Genomic DNA, 15,000 nt, shown 5'->3' on the forward strand with positions numbered 1-15,000 from the left:
ATCTTCTCCAGTTTCCCAGAATTCCCTCTGTTCACCTTCGGCTTCTTGTTGAAAACCCGTATAACTCCTCCACCGAAAAACTTCCCACCTTACTTCCCTCCTTTTCCTTCCTCCCGCCGACGGTCCTCCCGCCGACGCTCGGCCCGCAAACATGGTTGACACTGAGGACGGAGATATGCACAGAGGCTAATGCTAACAATAACAAGAACCATAAACAGCAAAAATACAAACCAAACTACACAGCCAAAATATAGTCAAGATACAAACCAAACTACAGGGTGTTTTAAAGTGTCTTCATCCGTTCCTTTAAACTACAACATGTCCCATCAGCCCTTGCAGGAGTTTACACTCAAATCCAACACTTTACCTGGTTTAAGGTGTCTGTCTGACTCCTGTGGTCCACACTCTGTATCCACCTGTCTGTTTGTTTTCAGCTCTCGGTCTCTCTGCTGGTACTCTGATAAGAAGCCTTTTGGTTTAATCCCACCAATCAGAGCTCAGATATCACATCTGTCTGTCCTGCCTGTCTGTCTGTTACTGATGACAGACGAGCAGAATTAAAACCTGTAGCTCCAAAATATCAAACTCTGTGTACAGATGTTAAATATGGCCTCTTGCCTGGATATCCCGAAATGAATCTAACCCTAATCTCACACACACACACACACACACACACCCCACACACACACAGGTTGCGTCCCAGCGTCCTCTGATCCACTTGTTTTTGTCTAAGTAATGCTGCACATCATTAATCTATGATGATCAGAGGAATTTATTTTACTGTTTCGTCTTCTTGATAAAACACTGTTGGTGCATTCAGGGACGCTCCAACATCTGGAATTCAATATGTAATGTAACTAGCAGCGGTGGAAGAAGTATTCAGATCCTGCAGTAAAAGTACTAATACACATTTTGAAAATACTCCACTACAAGTAGAGGTATGGTGTTCAAAACCTTACTAGGTAAAAGTATGTAAGTATTATCAGTTAATTGAAGTTGAAGTACTTTTAAAGTAAAAGTACATTTCTGCACCGTGAGGACATTTGATGAGACTGTGTGGCTGTTGGTTGGCAGTATGTTTTTCAGTGGATTAGAGATTATATCACTGCAGGGATTACACCTGTGTTTGAAACACACACACACACACACACAGCTGTGATTTAATGACCTCCAGCTGATAACTGAACACTTCCCCAAGGTTATCCAAAAATCCTACGTTAGCATTAGCAATGTGTGTGTGTGTGTGTGTGTGTGTGTGTGTGTGTGTGTTGTGTTGTGTGTGTGTGTGCTGTCAGTATTTAGTGTGTTAATCTGTTGGTTTCTGAGAGTTCAGCGGGTCACACTGACCAGACCTCTGCTGCATTATTAACGTTTTAATTCTCTAGATCAGGGGTCTTCAACGTTTTTTAGGCCAAGGACCCCCACACTGGTGTAGCGTGGAGCAGGGACCCCGACTGTACATATTGTACACAAGAGGCTTGAAGAGGTCCGTGCAAAGGGGGGGTTCACCCCTCTCCTTTCCTCCACTGTCTCTTACTGTAGGTGTGTGTCGCTGCCCTTCGTAAAGTACAGCGGAGGAGGGAATGTGAATGCACAAAGCAAAAAAAGAAAAATTCTAATTTAAAAAATAAACACTTTAATTTGTTTTTTAAAATTGCTTTATCTACAAACAATTCGGACCCCCTGTTGAAGACCTATGCTCTAAATCAGAGTCACTAACAGGCGGACCCCTGTCCGGACCCAGGCGCAGTTTCTCTCGTTTCTTACGGCACTGGTTTAGCGGTTCAGGAAACTCACAGACCAATTACATGCGAGTTAAGCCATCCCATGTGATGCTACTCAGCCAATCAAATCTGTGCATTCCAACAGGCAAACATTGCGACTCTGAATAATACAGATGAGAGGCGAGAGAAACTTTCTCCAACTGGACCTCTTAGAATTTTAGTTGAATACCCCTGATGTAAAGTAATGAAGCGCTGTTAGCTGTTAGCGGACATCAGGTCGGATGATCTCATATAATAACTTTATTGAGTCACGCTGGAGAAATCCACAGCAGTTTAAAAACGCGAAAAGAAAACAGATAAAAACAAAGGAAACAGCAGCTACATCTCAACAGGTGCATGATGGGTACTTCACACACACAAGCGTTGTATGAAATAATATTCATAAATAAAATGCACATGATGCATTTAATGCTTCAGATAATAGTCCACCGTACGACGAGGAAATATTAATATGTTCAGTTATCACCGCTCTTCACGTTTTTCCATCTTCCGTGCGACGACGTGAACGCAGCATCAGCCGACCAATCAGAGCAGAGTTCCTGCAGGTTACATTTTTAACCTGCAGGGTTACTTGTGGTTCCTAGAGTCTCTAAGAGTACAATGGGAGCCAGACCCTTCAGCTATCAAGCTCCTCTCCAGTGGAACCAGCTTCCAGTTTGTGTTCGGGAGGCAGACACACTCTCCACATTTAAGAGTAGGCTAAAGACTTTCCTTTTTGATAAAGCTTATAGTTAGGGCTGGCTCAGGTTTGCCCTGGATCAGCCCCTAGTCATGCTGCTATAGGCTTAGACTGCCGGGGGACACCTCCCTGCTCTCTTCCTTTGTGATACTGGGCTATTTAAATCAATTTGATTTAATCCTGAGGGTTCAGAACCGAAAACTTTCTTTCTTGAAATATTCTTGAGATCGATTTTAGCCATGAAACAGGAAAGGCGCTTTACAAATAAAATGTATTACCGTATTTTCCGCACTATAGAGCGCACTGGATTATAAGGCGCACTGTCAATGAATGGTCTATTTTCGATCTTTTTTCATATATAAAGCGCACCGGACTATAAGGCGCATTAAGCGAAACAAAACAGTCAGATAAGTCAGTCAGTCAAACTTTATTAAACGTGTTCACAATAACTCTCAACATTGTTCAGTTGTAACACGTTAAAAAAAACAGTCTGATACCGCCAAATGGTCTTCTTTACTTGGCGCAGGTCATCTTCTTGCTTCCTCCACTTCCGTACCATTGATTCATTAATGTTGAATTCTCTCGCAGCTGCTCTATTCCCATGTTCTACTGCGTGACTGATAGCCTTGAGTTTGAAGTCCGCGTCGTAAGCGTGTCTCTTGACAGGTGCCATTTTGTGGTCCTTATACACACACACTATATATATTATGGTGAAGCACAGTATGTATTACTCCGCAACGCGGACTACGGTAGCCGTAATGCTGCAAGCGGTGTGGCTTTGTAGTTTACCAAAGTCGTACTAAAACATTTTGACAGAGCGCCGTGTACCACACAAAATCGCTTCGTGATCAGTAACCACAACCAGAATTAATCCATATATAAAGCGCTCCGGATTATAAGGCGCACTGCCGCTTTTTGAGAAAATGAAAGGCTTTTAAGTGCGCCTTATAGTGCGGAAAATACGGTATTATTATCATTAGTGTAGAAGCCGTTTTGCGTGATTGTTGGCATTTATTATTATTTGGTTTAAGCCCTGCAATATTATTTTGGACACTTGGTGGCGGTGATGCACTGGGCTGTCAGTATATAAGGGGCACAGGTGACAGATTACTTCTTCATTTTGGAGAAATTAGAGCTGCAACAACGATTATTCTGTCATCACTCTGCAGATGATGTTCTAAGTGTGTCCTCGCAGCCCTGATGTCTTTCATGTTCTGTCTCCTTCATATAATATAATAATAAATACGCAGCAGATCTGAGGCTCAAACACTTTACTTTATTTATAAAGAATAAAACATCAGACGGCAGCGACGTGTTCAGACCTTTAATACAACCAATAAATACTAAACACTGTGTGTGTGTGTGTGTGTGTGTGTGTCCTGTGTTATGCAGCTCGTGGGCTGTAGTACGGCAACGCTCGGATGAAAGCGTCCAGTCGGCTGCTGAAGAGCTCGCTGTCCAAACTCTGACCCAACACACACACCGGGTTCTTCACTATGTACTCCACATACAGCTGAGAGACAGACAGGCAGACAGACAGACAGGCAGACAGACAGGGAAACAGAGAGAAAAAGAGTTAAATTATGTTTATTGGGTAAAAGTCATCTTTCAGACCTAAAAAAAAAAAAATATATATATATATATATATATATATATATATTATATTATAATATATATATTATATTATAATATATATATAGTAATATTATTATTATTATTATTTATATATAATAATATTACTATATATAATAATATTACTATATATAATATATAGTAATATTATTATTATTATTATATATATATAATAATATTATTATATAATAATAATAATAATAATAATAATAATAATATTACTATATATTATATAAATAATAATAATAATATTACTATATATTATATAAATAATAATAATAATATTACTATATATTATATAAATAATAATATTACTATATATTATATATAGTAATATTATTGTCACAATTACTTTGATTTTGGGGAGGAAACCCTGAGTATCTATAATCTATAATATCTAGCTGTGATGATTTCTGACTGATATTGTGTGTGTGTGTGTGTGTGTGTGTGTGTGTGTGTGTGTGTGTGTGTATCTTACGTTGCTGTATATGTGCTGCAGTGTCTCTCTGGCGTTGGGGACAGACAGGTCCGTGTTCATGACAAACCTCAGTCCGCTGGGAGTCTCGTAGTAGTGCAGGCGATACTTGCTGGTCTGAAAGGTCAGGAAGCCCTCTTTCCTGAGGACAGACAGGCTGCTAAGGACCACAGACAGGCAGGGGGAGAGACAGACAGGCAGACAGACAGACAGGTAGCTGTTGTTGTGAAGGATACATGTCCAGAGGAGACATCTTACTGACGAATGATCGGATGGAGAACAGCATCCCGTACATCAGCTTAAACTCCTGCAGACAGACAGGCGGGCAGAGAGACAGACAGGCGGGCAGAGAGACAGACAGGCGGGCAGAGAGACAGACAGGCGGGCGGGCAGAGAGACAGACAGGCGGGCAGAGAGACAGACAGGCAGTTTACTTCCCCACAGACTTGATGGATTTAAAATGTTTTTATTATTTTGTAGAGTCTTTATTTTCTCACCTCGTCCTTGGAGATCCCCGCCTGCTTCTTGCGGTTCCACTCGTTATAATACAGACAGCTGCCATTACGGTCAAATATGTACAAGTTATGGACCGTCATCTGAAATAAACACACATTTAAAATAATGTTTGAGATAAATTTTTCTCATCACCTCACTGGCAGAACATTGGGTGTTTCATATATGTGCCGAATTGAAGATTACATTCTATATAATCTGAAAATGTATAAAGTAGGTTTTATGACATGTTTTTAGTTATTTATTGTTCAATGTTGAGGAATAAAATGACATATTTGTCAAAGAGTCTGGTCCTCCGGCCGGATCAGACGGAACGGGACATTTAACGGGCTGATACGCTATTAAAACATAATTTAAACAAAACCTTTCAATTAGACAGATGTAATAACTCATTGAAAGGCGACATATTGTGTTGAACACGTTTAATTCTGTATTTAAAGTGAGTTTAATGACATTTTACGACGCAGCAGCGGTGTTTACCTTCTTTTCCTGTCTCCAGTGGCGCTCAGGACCCCGCTGCAGGGCTGTCCGCTCACATGCCAGAACAAAACTTTCTTTTGTGGAGTTTTATAAATGTACATTTCACTTTCAGTAACAAGACAAACATTAAGACTGACATCTAACATCTTATTGAATGATAAAGGTTTATACATGATTTCTTTGGTAACCCATTCACAGCGCTAAACGCGTAAATCTCCCGCCTCCCTCACATCGTCAGTAGGTACACAGAGAGACAAGATGGCGGCAGCAGCAGCAATGATGCCGTACTTCGGACAGCAGATTTCTTCTAATAACGAGCTGTTTCCGGACTGGACCAGCCAGGAAGTCAGCACCGGGGTGAGTACATGGGCTCTGGGTACTGGAGCAGAGCTGACCGGACCTGGTTCTGTTCCCGTGAGGAGTCGTTAACGGTTAACAGCGGCTGAATGAGACAGCACTTCTCCGGCAGGGTGCTAACGGCGGCTAACGCTATCTCTGATTGTGTTAAAGTCCGGACTAAAAGAAGTGTGAACCGGGTCGAACCGGGCTGGGTTCAGTCCCGGTGTGGGATCTGAACCTGGAGTGGGTTTATAAAAGTAGCAGACCGGTGAATGTGGGCTATGAAGCCGGAATGAGGTGCTAATAGTCTGTCCGATAAAGGGGTCACCTGGCTTAGGCGACCTTAAACGGCTGTAGACGAGAAGTTGTCCGATAATGGATGCAATGTTTCTACCCGCTTGTTCACAAACAAGTTAATCTGCTGTATTAAACACCACCTGTCTGTCCCTCCACCTGTCTGTCCCTCCACCTGTCTGCCACCTGTCTGTCCCTCCACCTGTCTGTCAGACCACCATCATGGCGGTGGAGTATGATGGAGGAGTGGTGATCGGTGCCGACTCTCGAACCACCACCGGGTAAGAAAGAATAAAGTGTAGATGATGCTATGATTATGTTAAACATTATATTATATTATATTATATTATATTATATTATATTATATTATAATGAGGCTGTAAATCTTTGAGGAAAGAACTTTGATTTTCTCTGAGATTATAAAGTAATCTCTCTCTCTGCCTGTCTGTCTCTCTCTGTCTCTCTGTCTCTCTCTCTGCCTGTCTGTCTCTCTCTGTCTCTCTCTCTCTCTCTCTCTCTCTCTGCCTGTCTCTCTCTCTGCCTGTCTCTCTCTCTGTCTGTCTGTCTGTGTCTCTCTCTCTCTCTCTCTCTCTCTCTGCCTGTCTCTCAGAGCGTACATCGCCAACAGAGTGACGGACAAACTGACTCCGATCCATGACCGGATCTTCTGCTGCAGGTCTGTTCAGCAACACACACACACACACACACACACGGCTGCAACACGAGAACTCTTCAGAGTTTTATCTTCATGTGTTTCAGGTCTGGATCAGCCGCTGACACGCAGGCCATCGCTGATGTGGTCACCTACCAGCTGGGCTTCCACAGGTAACATACACACACACACACACACACACACACACACACACACACACACACACAGAGAGGTAATCTTCCCCTGTGTTTGGTCCCGCCCCCCAGCATCGAGCTGGACGAGGCCCCGTTGGTGGAGACGGCTGCCAATCTGTTCAGAGCGAGCTGCTACCGCTACAGAGAAGAGCTGAGCGCCGGGATCCTGGTGGCAGGCTGGGACCGCCGCAAGGGGGGCCAGGTACTCGCAGTATTTAATTTGCTTTGTGTCTCTTCAGTCTAAAACTGATGAAGCGTCTTCTCTTTGCTGCCGTCTGAACAAACATTTGGACTCTGATGTTTACTCGCTTATGATAAAATCGGGGAACAGGAAGTGCGTCGCGAGTAAAGGATTGTGGGTTCGATGACCTTGTTAAATCAGGTCGATTTGAAAGATTTTGAGAAGCGGCCAGTGTTGGTAAAGTTTCCCCTGTGAGAGCCTGTCTCACTGCTCACCTGTCTGTGTCTCAGGTGTACTGCGTTCCTATTGGTGGGATGCTGGTGAGGCAGCCGGTGTCCGTGGGCGGCAGCGGGAGCTCCTACATCTACGGCTACATGGACTCCAACTACAAACCCAAGATGACCAAAGAGCAGTGTCTGGAGCTCACAGCTGCAGGTACGGCTGCAAGGCATGCTGGGAGCTGAACACTAACGCTGTTCACACCTGCTCGCCTCACTCTGAATTAACCTGCTTCACTGCAGTGGTATGAACATAACTCCGTCAGGAACAAGTACTGAGTTCAGGAAAACTCTTAAAATGCTTGTTTTCTGAATGGAGTTTGGTTGATCAAAGCTATGCTAACATTATCTGTCTCTCTGTCTCTCTGTCTCTCCGTCTGTCTGTCAGCTGTGTCTCTGGCGATGGAGAGAGACGGCTCCAGCGGGGGGGTGATCAGACTGGCGAGCATCTCCGAGGAGGGAGTAGAGAGACGGGTCATCCTGGGAAACCAGCTGCCTAAATGCTCCACACACTGAACACACACACACACACACACACACACACACACACACACACACACACACACACACACACACACAGCTGTGTTAACGTTTTGCTGTCAATAAAGTTTTCAGTCCGTCTCTGTCGTCCTGTTCTTTAAATATTCATGTTCTGCCAGGGTTAGCCTAGCTTAGCAGCAACACTGGAAGTGGGGGGAAACTGCGAGGCGTGTTTGAAGTGGGTTTTAAAGTCGTGATATTCCGGCTGGAGTCTGGTGCGATATTAACTTTGTGTCAATATATCATATTCATCATAAAATATATATATATATATATATATATATTATATATATTATATATTTATATTATATATTATATATATATTTATATATTTATTTATATATATATATTTATATATTTATATATATATATTTATATATATATATATATATATATATATATTATATATATTATATCTATTTATATATTTATATCTATTTATATATATATATATATTATCTATAAATATATCTTATATATTAATTATATATATATATATATATATAAATATATATATGTATTATCTCTCTCTCTTCTCTCTCCCCCCCCCTCCCTCTCTCCCCCCCCCTCCTCTCTCTCTCTCCTCCTCTCTCCTCTCTTCTCTCTCTCTCCCTCTCTCTCTCCCTTCTCTCTCTCTCTCCTTTCTCTTTCTCTCTCTCTCTTTCTCTCTCTCTTTCTCTCTCTCTTCTTTCTCTTTCTTCTCTCTCTCTTTTCTCTCTCTCTTCTTTCTCTCTCTCTCTCTCTCTCTCTTTCTCTTTCTCTCTCTTCTTTCTCTCTCTCTCTTCTCTTTCTCTCTCTCTCTTTTCTCTCTCTCTCTCCTTTCTCTTTTCTCTCTCCTCTCTTCTTTCTCTCTCTCTCTCTTCTTTCTCTTTCTCTCTCTCTCTTCTTTCTCTGTCTCTCCTCTCTTCTTTCTCTCTCTCTCTTTCTCTGTCTTCTCTCTCTCTTCTTTCTCTCATTCTTCTATCTCTCGTCTATCTCTCCTGCTCTATATATTTATATGTCTCTTATCTTTGAGATAGATACATCTTCGTTTCTCTATAGATCTCTATCTACACTTATTTAGATTCTTTATTCTATTATCTTATCCCTTCATTTCTCTCTCTTCTTTATATGTATTCTTATATTCTTCTAGATTCTATATCCTATCTTCTCTCTCTTACTCTATCCATAATTACGAAATATAATAATATTATCTCTCTCACACACACTCACTCTCTCTCTCACCACACACTCACTCTCTCACACACACACTCACTCTCTACACACACACTCACACACACTCACTCTCTCACACACACTCTCTCACACACACACCTCACACACAGCTGGTTTCTATAAGATGGTTCTGCGTCTGGAAGTGGTTTCTGAGAAGACGAGATGAAAGTTCTGAAACGTCGGGTTCAGGTTCAGACAAAAGTGGGGGGGGGGGTTGATCAAACCTGCTGCTGTGTACTGAGACGTTCACACTAAAGCTACATGTAATCACTTCCTGTAACTACATGTTGGGGGGGGGGGGGGGGGGTGTGATGTTGATGTGTTCGTATAGTTGTGCAGGTAACCATGGAAACAGCAGGTGTTTGTCCCAAACAGTGAAAAGTTAAATTGTGATCCAGATGTGAAGCTCAGAGGAAGATGTTATTACATTCTGCTGTAATGTGTTAATGAGTGTGTGTTGGACACACACTTCACACACACTGATTATAGCAGCTGACGGACACTTACTGAACATTTCAACACACAGTTTGGAGACGAGACTTCTGATTGGACGCTTCATCTTTATTGTGAACATCCTCCTGACTATCAACAATAACAATAATATTTTCATTAATAAAAAGGAGGCGCTGTGAAGTCACGCGGTCACCTCACTGATGACATCACTGCGGCAGACTGCTGCTATTGGCTCGTTGAGGTCTCAGGGGACCAATGGGGGACTGAGGTCAGTCAGTTTACACGTTTTATTTTACGACAACTTCTTTTGGACAACATCTACCGGCCTCCTCGTTTCATTTCCAAATGATTGATAACATATTTAAATGAGTTGGTTGTTCTGTCGTCACGTTGGGATGTTTTAATGTGGTAATAAAAACCTGCAAGAGACAGGAAGCAGAAATAACTAATCAGTAAACAGTTCCTGCTGTCAGGTCTGCGAGACCACAAACACACTGCTCTTAAAACGCTCGTTTTCTGAATGGAGTTTGGTTGATCAGCGCTAAGCTAATAGTGTAGCGCCATCATGCATGTGTGTGGATATGTGCACACACACATATCCACACACACACATATACACACACATATCCACACACACACATATACACACACATATCCACACACACATATCTACACACACATATCCACACACACATATCTACACACACATATCCACACACACACATATCTACACACACATATCCACACACACATATCTACACACACATATCCACACACACACATATCTACACACACATATCCACACACACATATCTACACACACATATTACACACACACATATCTACACACACATATCCACACACACATATCCACAAATATATCTACACACACATATCCACACACACACACATATCCACACACATATCTACACACACATATCCACACACACATAAAATGATTCCAGATGTTATTGATGACAGGAGCCACAGACGCTACGATAACTACATTTCTGATTCAACGACGTCGGCAGAATCTCAACGACATGTGATCGTACACTACGAGATGCTACTGTTGCTGCTTCGGCCGAACAAACTGTCGAGAGGTTGAAGCGAACAAAGCTAACATTGAAATTGGTAGATTTGGTGCTAAACAGTTTTTAGCTAGCTCGGCATTTTGTTTGCGTTTCAGGCCTCGTTGTGGACGTGCTGAATGCGTTAGCGGTGTTAGCGGTGTTAGCGCTGCTAGCGCTGCTAACTGAGTCATTATTAAACAGAATCTCGTGATGCAGAACAAACGACTGACTTCCGATGTGATCTTTGGTCCTGAACCTCCGTCTCTGGAGATTTGAAATATAAGACAAACCTTTTTTTTTAAATCCTTTTTTATCTTCTTTAAAAAATGAAAATGACTTTAGTATAAAAACATTGATCTCCTGCTCTGCTTCAAAACATGATCAAATATCAGGTACAAAAAGTGCTAAATTACAAAACCAACAGTTTATAATGTTTCTTGTGTAGTCGCAGATCTTTATAAAGACATTAATAAATCTTTAGTTTAATGTAAAATCAGCTAAAATGTTCTTAGTCCGTAGAACCCGACGTCTCTGCAGTGGTTTTGTTCCAGAAGGTTGAAACTGAAATGCTAAAAAGTGATTCAACTAAAAATCTTCTTGATAACGTTTTGGTACATTTTGAATCCACTTTAACGGACGTGCGTGAATCCACCCGGACCGACGACTCTGGACCGACGACTCTGGACCGACCTCACAAAGTCTACAGTGAGTAGTGTTTGACAGGTTTCACTTTAAGGGTTGAAAAGGTCCTCAGACTGGGGAACCTTTGAGGATCCAGGATCAATAAAATCCACTTGTAGGATCCACAGTTTAAGAAGCTCGAAGTCCTTCTGAGAGTCTATAATGTGACGAAATATTCCCCAAAGTCTCTCAGTGTGTGAGGAATTGAGTCACCTGAAGAATCACTTTCGGATAAGAAACTTGAGGATGTCTGAAAAGAGTATACCTCCGAGTATTCCTCCGAATATTCTTCGGAGTATACCTCCGAGTATTCCTCCGAATATTCTTCGGAGTATACCTCCGAGTATTCTTCGGAGTCTTCCTCCGAGTATTCTTCCGAGTATTCCTCCGAGTATTCCTCCGAGTATTCTTCGGAGTCTTCCTCCGAGTATTCCTCCGAGTATTCCTCCGAGTATTCTTCCGAGTATTCCTCCGAGTATTCCTCCGAGTATTCTTCCGAGTATTCCTCCGAGTATTCCTCCGGAGTATTCCCCGGAGTATTCCTCTGAGTATTCCTCCGAGTATTCCCCGGAGTATTCCTCCGAGTATTCCTCTGAGCTCTAGGAGATGAAAGTCTCTCGGTCCTCTAGCAGCAGCTTTAGTTCTGGACCATCAGCTGATCCGGTTTTTCGTTTGTTTCGTAGAGCACGAAGAACAAATCGAGCGTCCTTCGTGTTTCCAAATCCAGACCGCCGGGATCTCCTCCTGCGTCCTCGCTGGGCTCGATGCTGATTGGCCGGGGAGTCCAGGGTTTCCTGTATTTTTTCATTTAGCAGAAAATCTAAATATTGCGAAGTCAGTTGTTTTGTAATATCGTGCAGCCCTACTGCAGTACGTATGTCCTCGCCTCCGATTGGTCGGATTAACACAGTGGGCGGAGTCCTGTTGCACCTGAGTAACTCCAGTAACTGTACGTCATTATTGTCTTTGTGCTTTTTGAACGCCACAGTTTCATGCCTCTCATTGGTCCGACCACCAGGAAGGGCTCACTGGTTTTCTGATTGGTCAAAATGTTTGGTTAAAAAGAGAGCGCGGCTCAGCGGCGTCCTGAGCGGAGGTTGGCTGTGATTGGTCAGTAGAGGAGGGGGGGCGGGGCTTTGTGTATCCTGAGCGTCTGGATGGAGGAGAGGATTTTCTTCTGGTGGCCTGCGAGGGTCACGCCCACTCTGAGCAGGTCTCTATGGAAACAGACAGACATGCACTTAATGCATTTGACTAAATAATGTGTAAATATATATATATGATATATGTTTTCATACGTTAAGAAGTTAAAGAAGTTAAATATATGTTATATATATATATATATGTTATATATATATATAACATATATATATGATATATGTTTTCATACGTTAAGAAGTTAAAGAAGTTAAATATATGTTATATATATATATATATGTTATATATATATATATAACATATATATATATATATGATATATGTTTTCATACGTTAAGAAGTTAAATATATGTTACATATATATATATATGTATATATGTTATATATATATATATATATATATGATATATGTTTTCATACGTTAAGAAGTTAAAGAAGTTAAATATATTTACTCGGTGTTGAGCTGAGAGACGACGTCCAGGCTGGAGAAGCCGGCCTGCATGAAGCTCGGCTCGTACCGCTCCATCTTTATCGCTCGCAGCCACTCAGAGACCGAACCACAGGCCGAGAGGGGGGGGGGGGCACGCTGGTCCAACAGAGGCTGGGTCACACTGAGAGACAGACAGGCAGACAGACAGGATATTGCTTCATACTGAGCTCTAATCCAGGAATGTGCACCTGCTCATGTAAACAACTCTGTATAAACAGCTGTCAATCACACAGCTCTGTGTGTGTGTGTGTGTGTGTGTGTGTGTCTCCATGGCAGCCTCTGACCCCCAGCAGCTGGTGCATAAGTGACATTCCTGCCCTGCCAATCAACCCCCCCACCAATGTTGTGTGTAGTGTTAAAGTATAAAGAGTTAAAGTATTAAACGTATTAAAGTATAAAGTTTTAAAGTATTTATTTTTCGTTTTCGAGTCCTAACCAGAAGAAGCTAACTGATGAAGCCAATGGTGGTGAAGAAACTCCCATGATGCTTTGCTGCTTCACCACGCCATCAAACTCCATCTTTTCTGTTTTCATTGAGACCCCTAGTGGCAGAAAACTACATGTTGTATGTTAACGAGCCCCCCCACTCCTTAACGAGGTGTGTTAATGAGCCCCCCCCACTCCTTAACGAGGTGTGTTAACGAGCCCCCCCACTCCTTAATGAGGTGTGTTAACGAGCCCCCCCCACTCCTTAACGAGGTGTGTTAATGAGCCCCCCCACTCCTTAACAAGGTGTGTTAACGAGCCCCCCCACTCCGTAACGAGGTGTGTTAATGAGCCCCCCCACTCCTTAACAAGGTGTGTTAACGAGCCCCCCCCACTCCTTAACAAGGTGTGTTAACGAGCCCCCCCACTCCGTAACGAGGTGTGTTAATGAGCCCCCCCACTCCGTAACGAGGTGTGTTAATGAGCCCCACCACTCCTTAACAAGGTGTGTTAACGAGCCCCCCCACTCCGTGACGAGGTGTGTTAAAGAGCCCCCCCCACTCCTTAACGACCCCCCACTCCTTAACGAGGTGTGTTAACGAGCCCCCCCACTCCTTAACAAGGTGTGTTAACGAGCCCCCCCACTCCTTAACGAGGTGTGTTAACGAGCCTCACCTTCGACCCTCCGCGATCATCACCTTCAGGGAGGCGGGGTTTCGGATCAGCCTATCGAGCGCCGCCACCACGTCGCAGAACCTCGGCCGATTGGCTCGTTCCTTCTGCCAACAGTCCAGCATGAGTGCGTGCAGCGAGGCGGGGCAGTCCGGCGGGGGGGGCAGCCGGTAGTCCTGCTCGATGGCGTTGATCACCTGACGGTGGAAAATAACTTCACAACTGACACTTGAAATGACAAACACAGTTGTTTTGAGTCCGATGTTTGGAGTCGTAGTGTCGGAGAATAAAGGTTTAGGGTTCGGGTTATTCTTACGTCCTGGTTGCTCATGTCCCAATATGGTCGCTCTCCGTATGACATCACTTCCCACATGACGATGCCGTAACTCCACGCGTCGCTGGCGGACGTGAACTTCCTGCAAGTCAAATAAAAGAATCACTTAACGATAAAAAATTATTCGAAATAAATAATATTAACTACGATAACAATTATTTCAAGAACTAAGATCGTACATTTACTTTATACATTTGTGTATTTATACGTACACAAAAAGACGAGTTAATTCGAAAACTTAAGAGGAAAAAAAGAGTGAAAATAATCGCTGATAATAATAATATCGATAGTAATAATCACCTGTAGGCGATGGCTTCAGGAGCCGTCCAGCGAATAGGAATTTTCCCTCCCTGAGAACGACAGAGCACGTTAGCAAAGGGAAGGACAATTCTTTCAAAGTAAAAGCACATAAATAATCTAATATTTAAGTTTTTAAAGACATAATTGAATGTATGCT

General features: G+C 42.7%; 3 protein-coding genes across 3 annotated transcripts in view; 1 reads left to right on the top strand and 2 right to left on the bottom strand.

Annotated features, from left to right (window-relative positions):
• Positions 1–3,719: 3,719 nt before the first annotated feature.
• LOC115004603 (trafficking protein particle complex subunit 1-like) lies at positions 3,720–5,703 on the bottom strand. The gene is made up of 5 exons (XM_029426281.1): positions 5,564–5,703; positions 5,068–5,166; positions 4,807–4,877; positions 4,574–4,712; positions 3,720–3,976 (listed from the first exon to the last, which is right to left on the bottom strand). The coding sequence occupies exons 2-5, from the start codon at positions 5,164–5,166 to the stop codon at positions 3,848–3,850; spliced, it is 438 nt and encodes a 145-aa protein (XP_029282141.1). The 5' UTR covers positions 5,564–5,703; the 3' UTR covers positions 3,720–3,847.
• A 64-nt stretch (positions 5,704–5,767) lies between these two features.
• Positions 5,768–8,065, top strand: LOC115004601 (proteasome subunit beta type-6-like). The gene is made up of 7 exons (XM_029426280.1): positions 5,768–5,920; positions 6,410–6,477; positions 6,807–6,872; positions 6,956–7,021; positions 7,115–7,244; positions 7,514–7,658; positions 7,890–8,065. The coding sequence occupies exons 1-7, from the start codon at positions 5,822–5,824 to the stop codon at positions 8,015–8,017; spliced, it is 702 nt and encodes a 233-aa protein (XP_029282140.1). The 5' UTR covers positions 5,768–5,821; the 3' UTR covers positions 8,018–8,065.
• A 2,479-nt stretch (positions 8,066–10,544) lies between these two features.
• Positions 10,545–15,000, bottom strand: part of LOC115004604 (ephrin type-B receptor 4-like) — a gene marked incomplete at its 5' end in the record, with an annotated part of 10,854 nt that continues 6,398 nt past the window's right edge. Inside the window, 5 exons of the mRNA XM_029426282.1 lie at positions 10,545–12,680; positions 13,074–13,232; positions 14,213–14,406; positions 14,526–14,625; positions 14,844–14,893. Coding sequence (XP_029282142.1) covers positions 12,575–12,680; positions 13,074–13,232; positions 14,213–14,406; positions 14,526–14,625; positions 14,844–14,893 — 609 coding nt within the window. The remainder of the gene's footprint in view (positions 12,681–13,073; positions 13,233–14,212; positions 14,407–14,525; positions 14,626–14,843; positions 14,894–15,000) is intronic.

The sequence above is a fragment of the Cottoperca gobio genome, unplaced genomic scaffold (genome assembly GCF_900634415.1).
Source record: "Cottoperca gobio unplaced genomic scaffold, fCotGob3.1 fCotGob3_154arrow_ctg1, whole genome shotgun sequence".
NCBI lineage: Eukaryota > Metazoa > Chordata > Actinopteri > Perciformes > Bovichtidae > Cottoperca > Cottoperca gobio.

Excerpts from the sequence above, each read along its gene's own strand:
- LOC115004601 (XM_029426280.1), top strand. The coding sequence starts at position 5,822 with ATGGCGGCAGCAGCAGCAATGATGCCGTACTTCGGACAGCAGATTTCT. Across the intron at positions 6,478-6,806 it reads GACTCTCGAACCACCACCGG|AGCGTACATCGCCAACAGAG; the intron begins GTAAGAAAGAAT and ends CCTGTCTCTCAG. Across the intron at positions 6,873-6,955 it reads GACCGGATCTTCTGCTGCAG|GTCTGGATCAGCCGCTGACA; the intron begins GTCTGTTCAGCA and ends CATGTGTTTCAG.
- LOC115004603 (XM_029426281.1), bottom strand. The coding sequence starts at position 5,166 with ATGACGGTCCATAACTTGTACATATTTGACCGTAATGGCAGCTGTCTG. Across the intron at positions 4,878-5,067 it reads CGGGGATCTCCAAGGACGAG|GAGTTTAAGCTGATGTACGG; the intron begins GTGAGAAAATAA and ends GTCTGTCTGCAG. Across the intron at positions 3,977-4,573 it reads TGCAGCACATATACAGCAAC|CTGTATGTGGAGTACATAGT; the intron begins GTAAGATACACA and ends TCTGTCTCTCAG.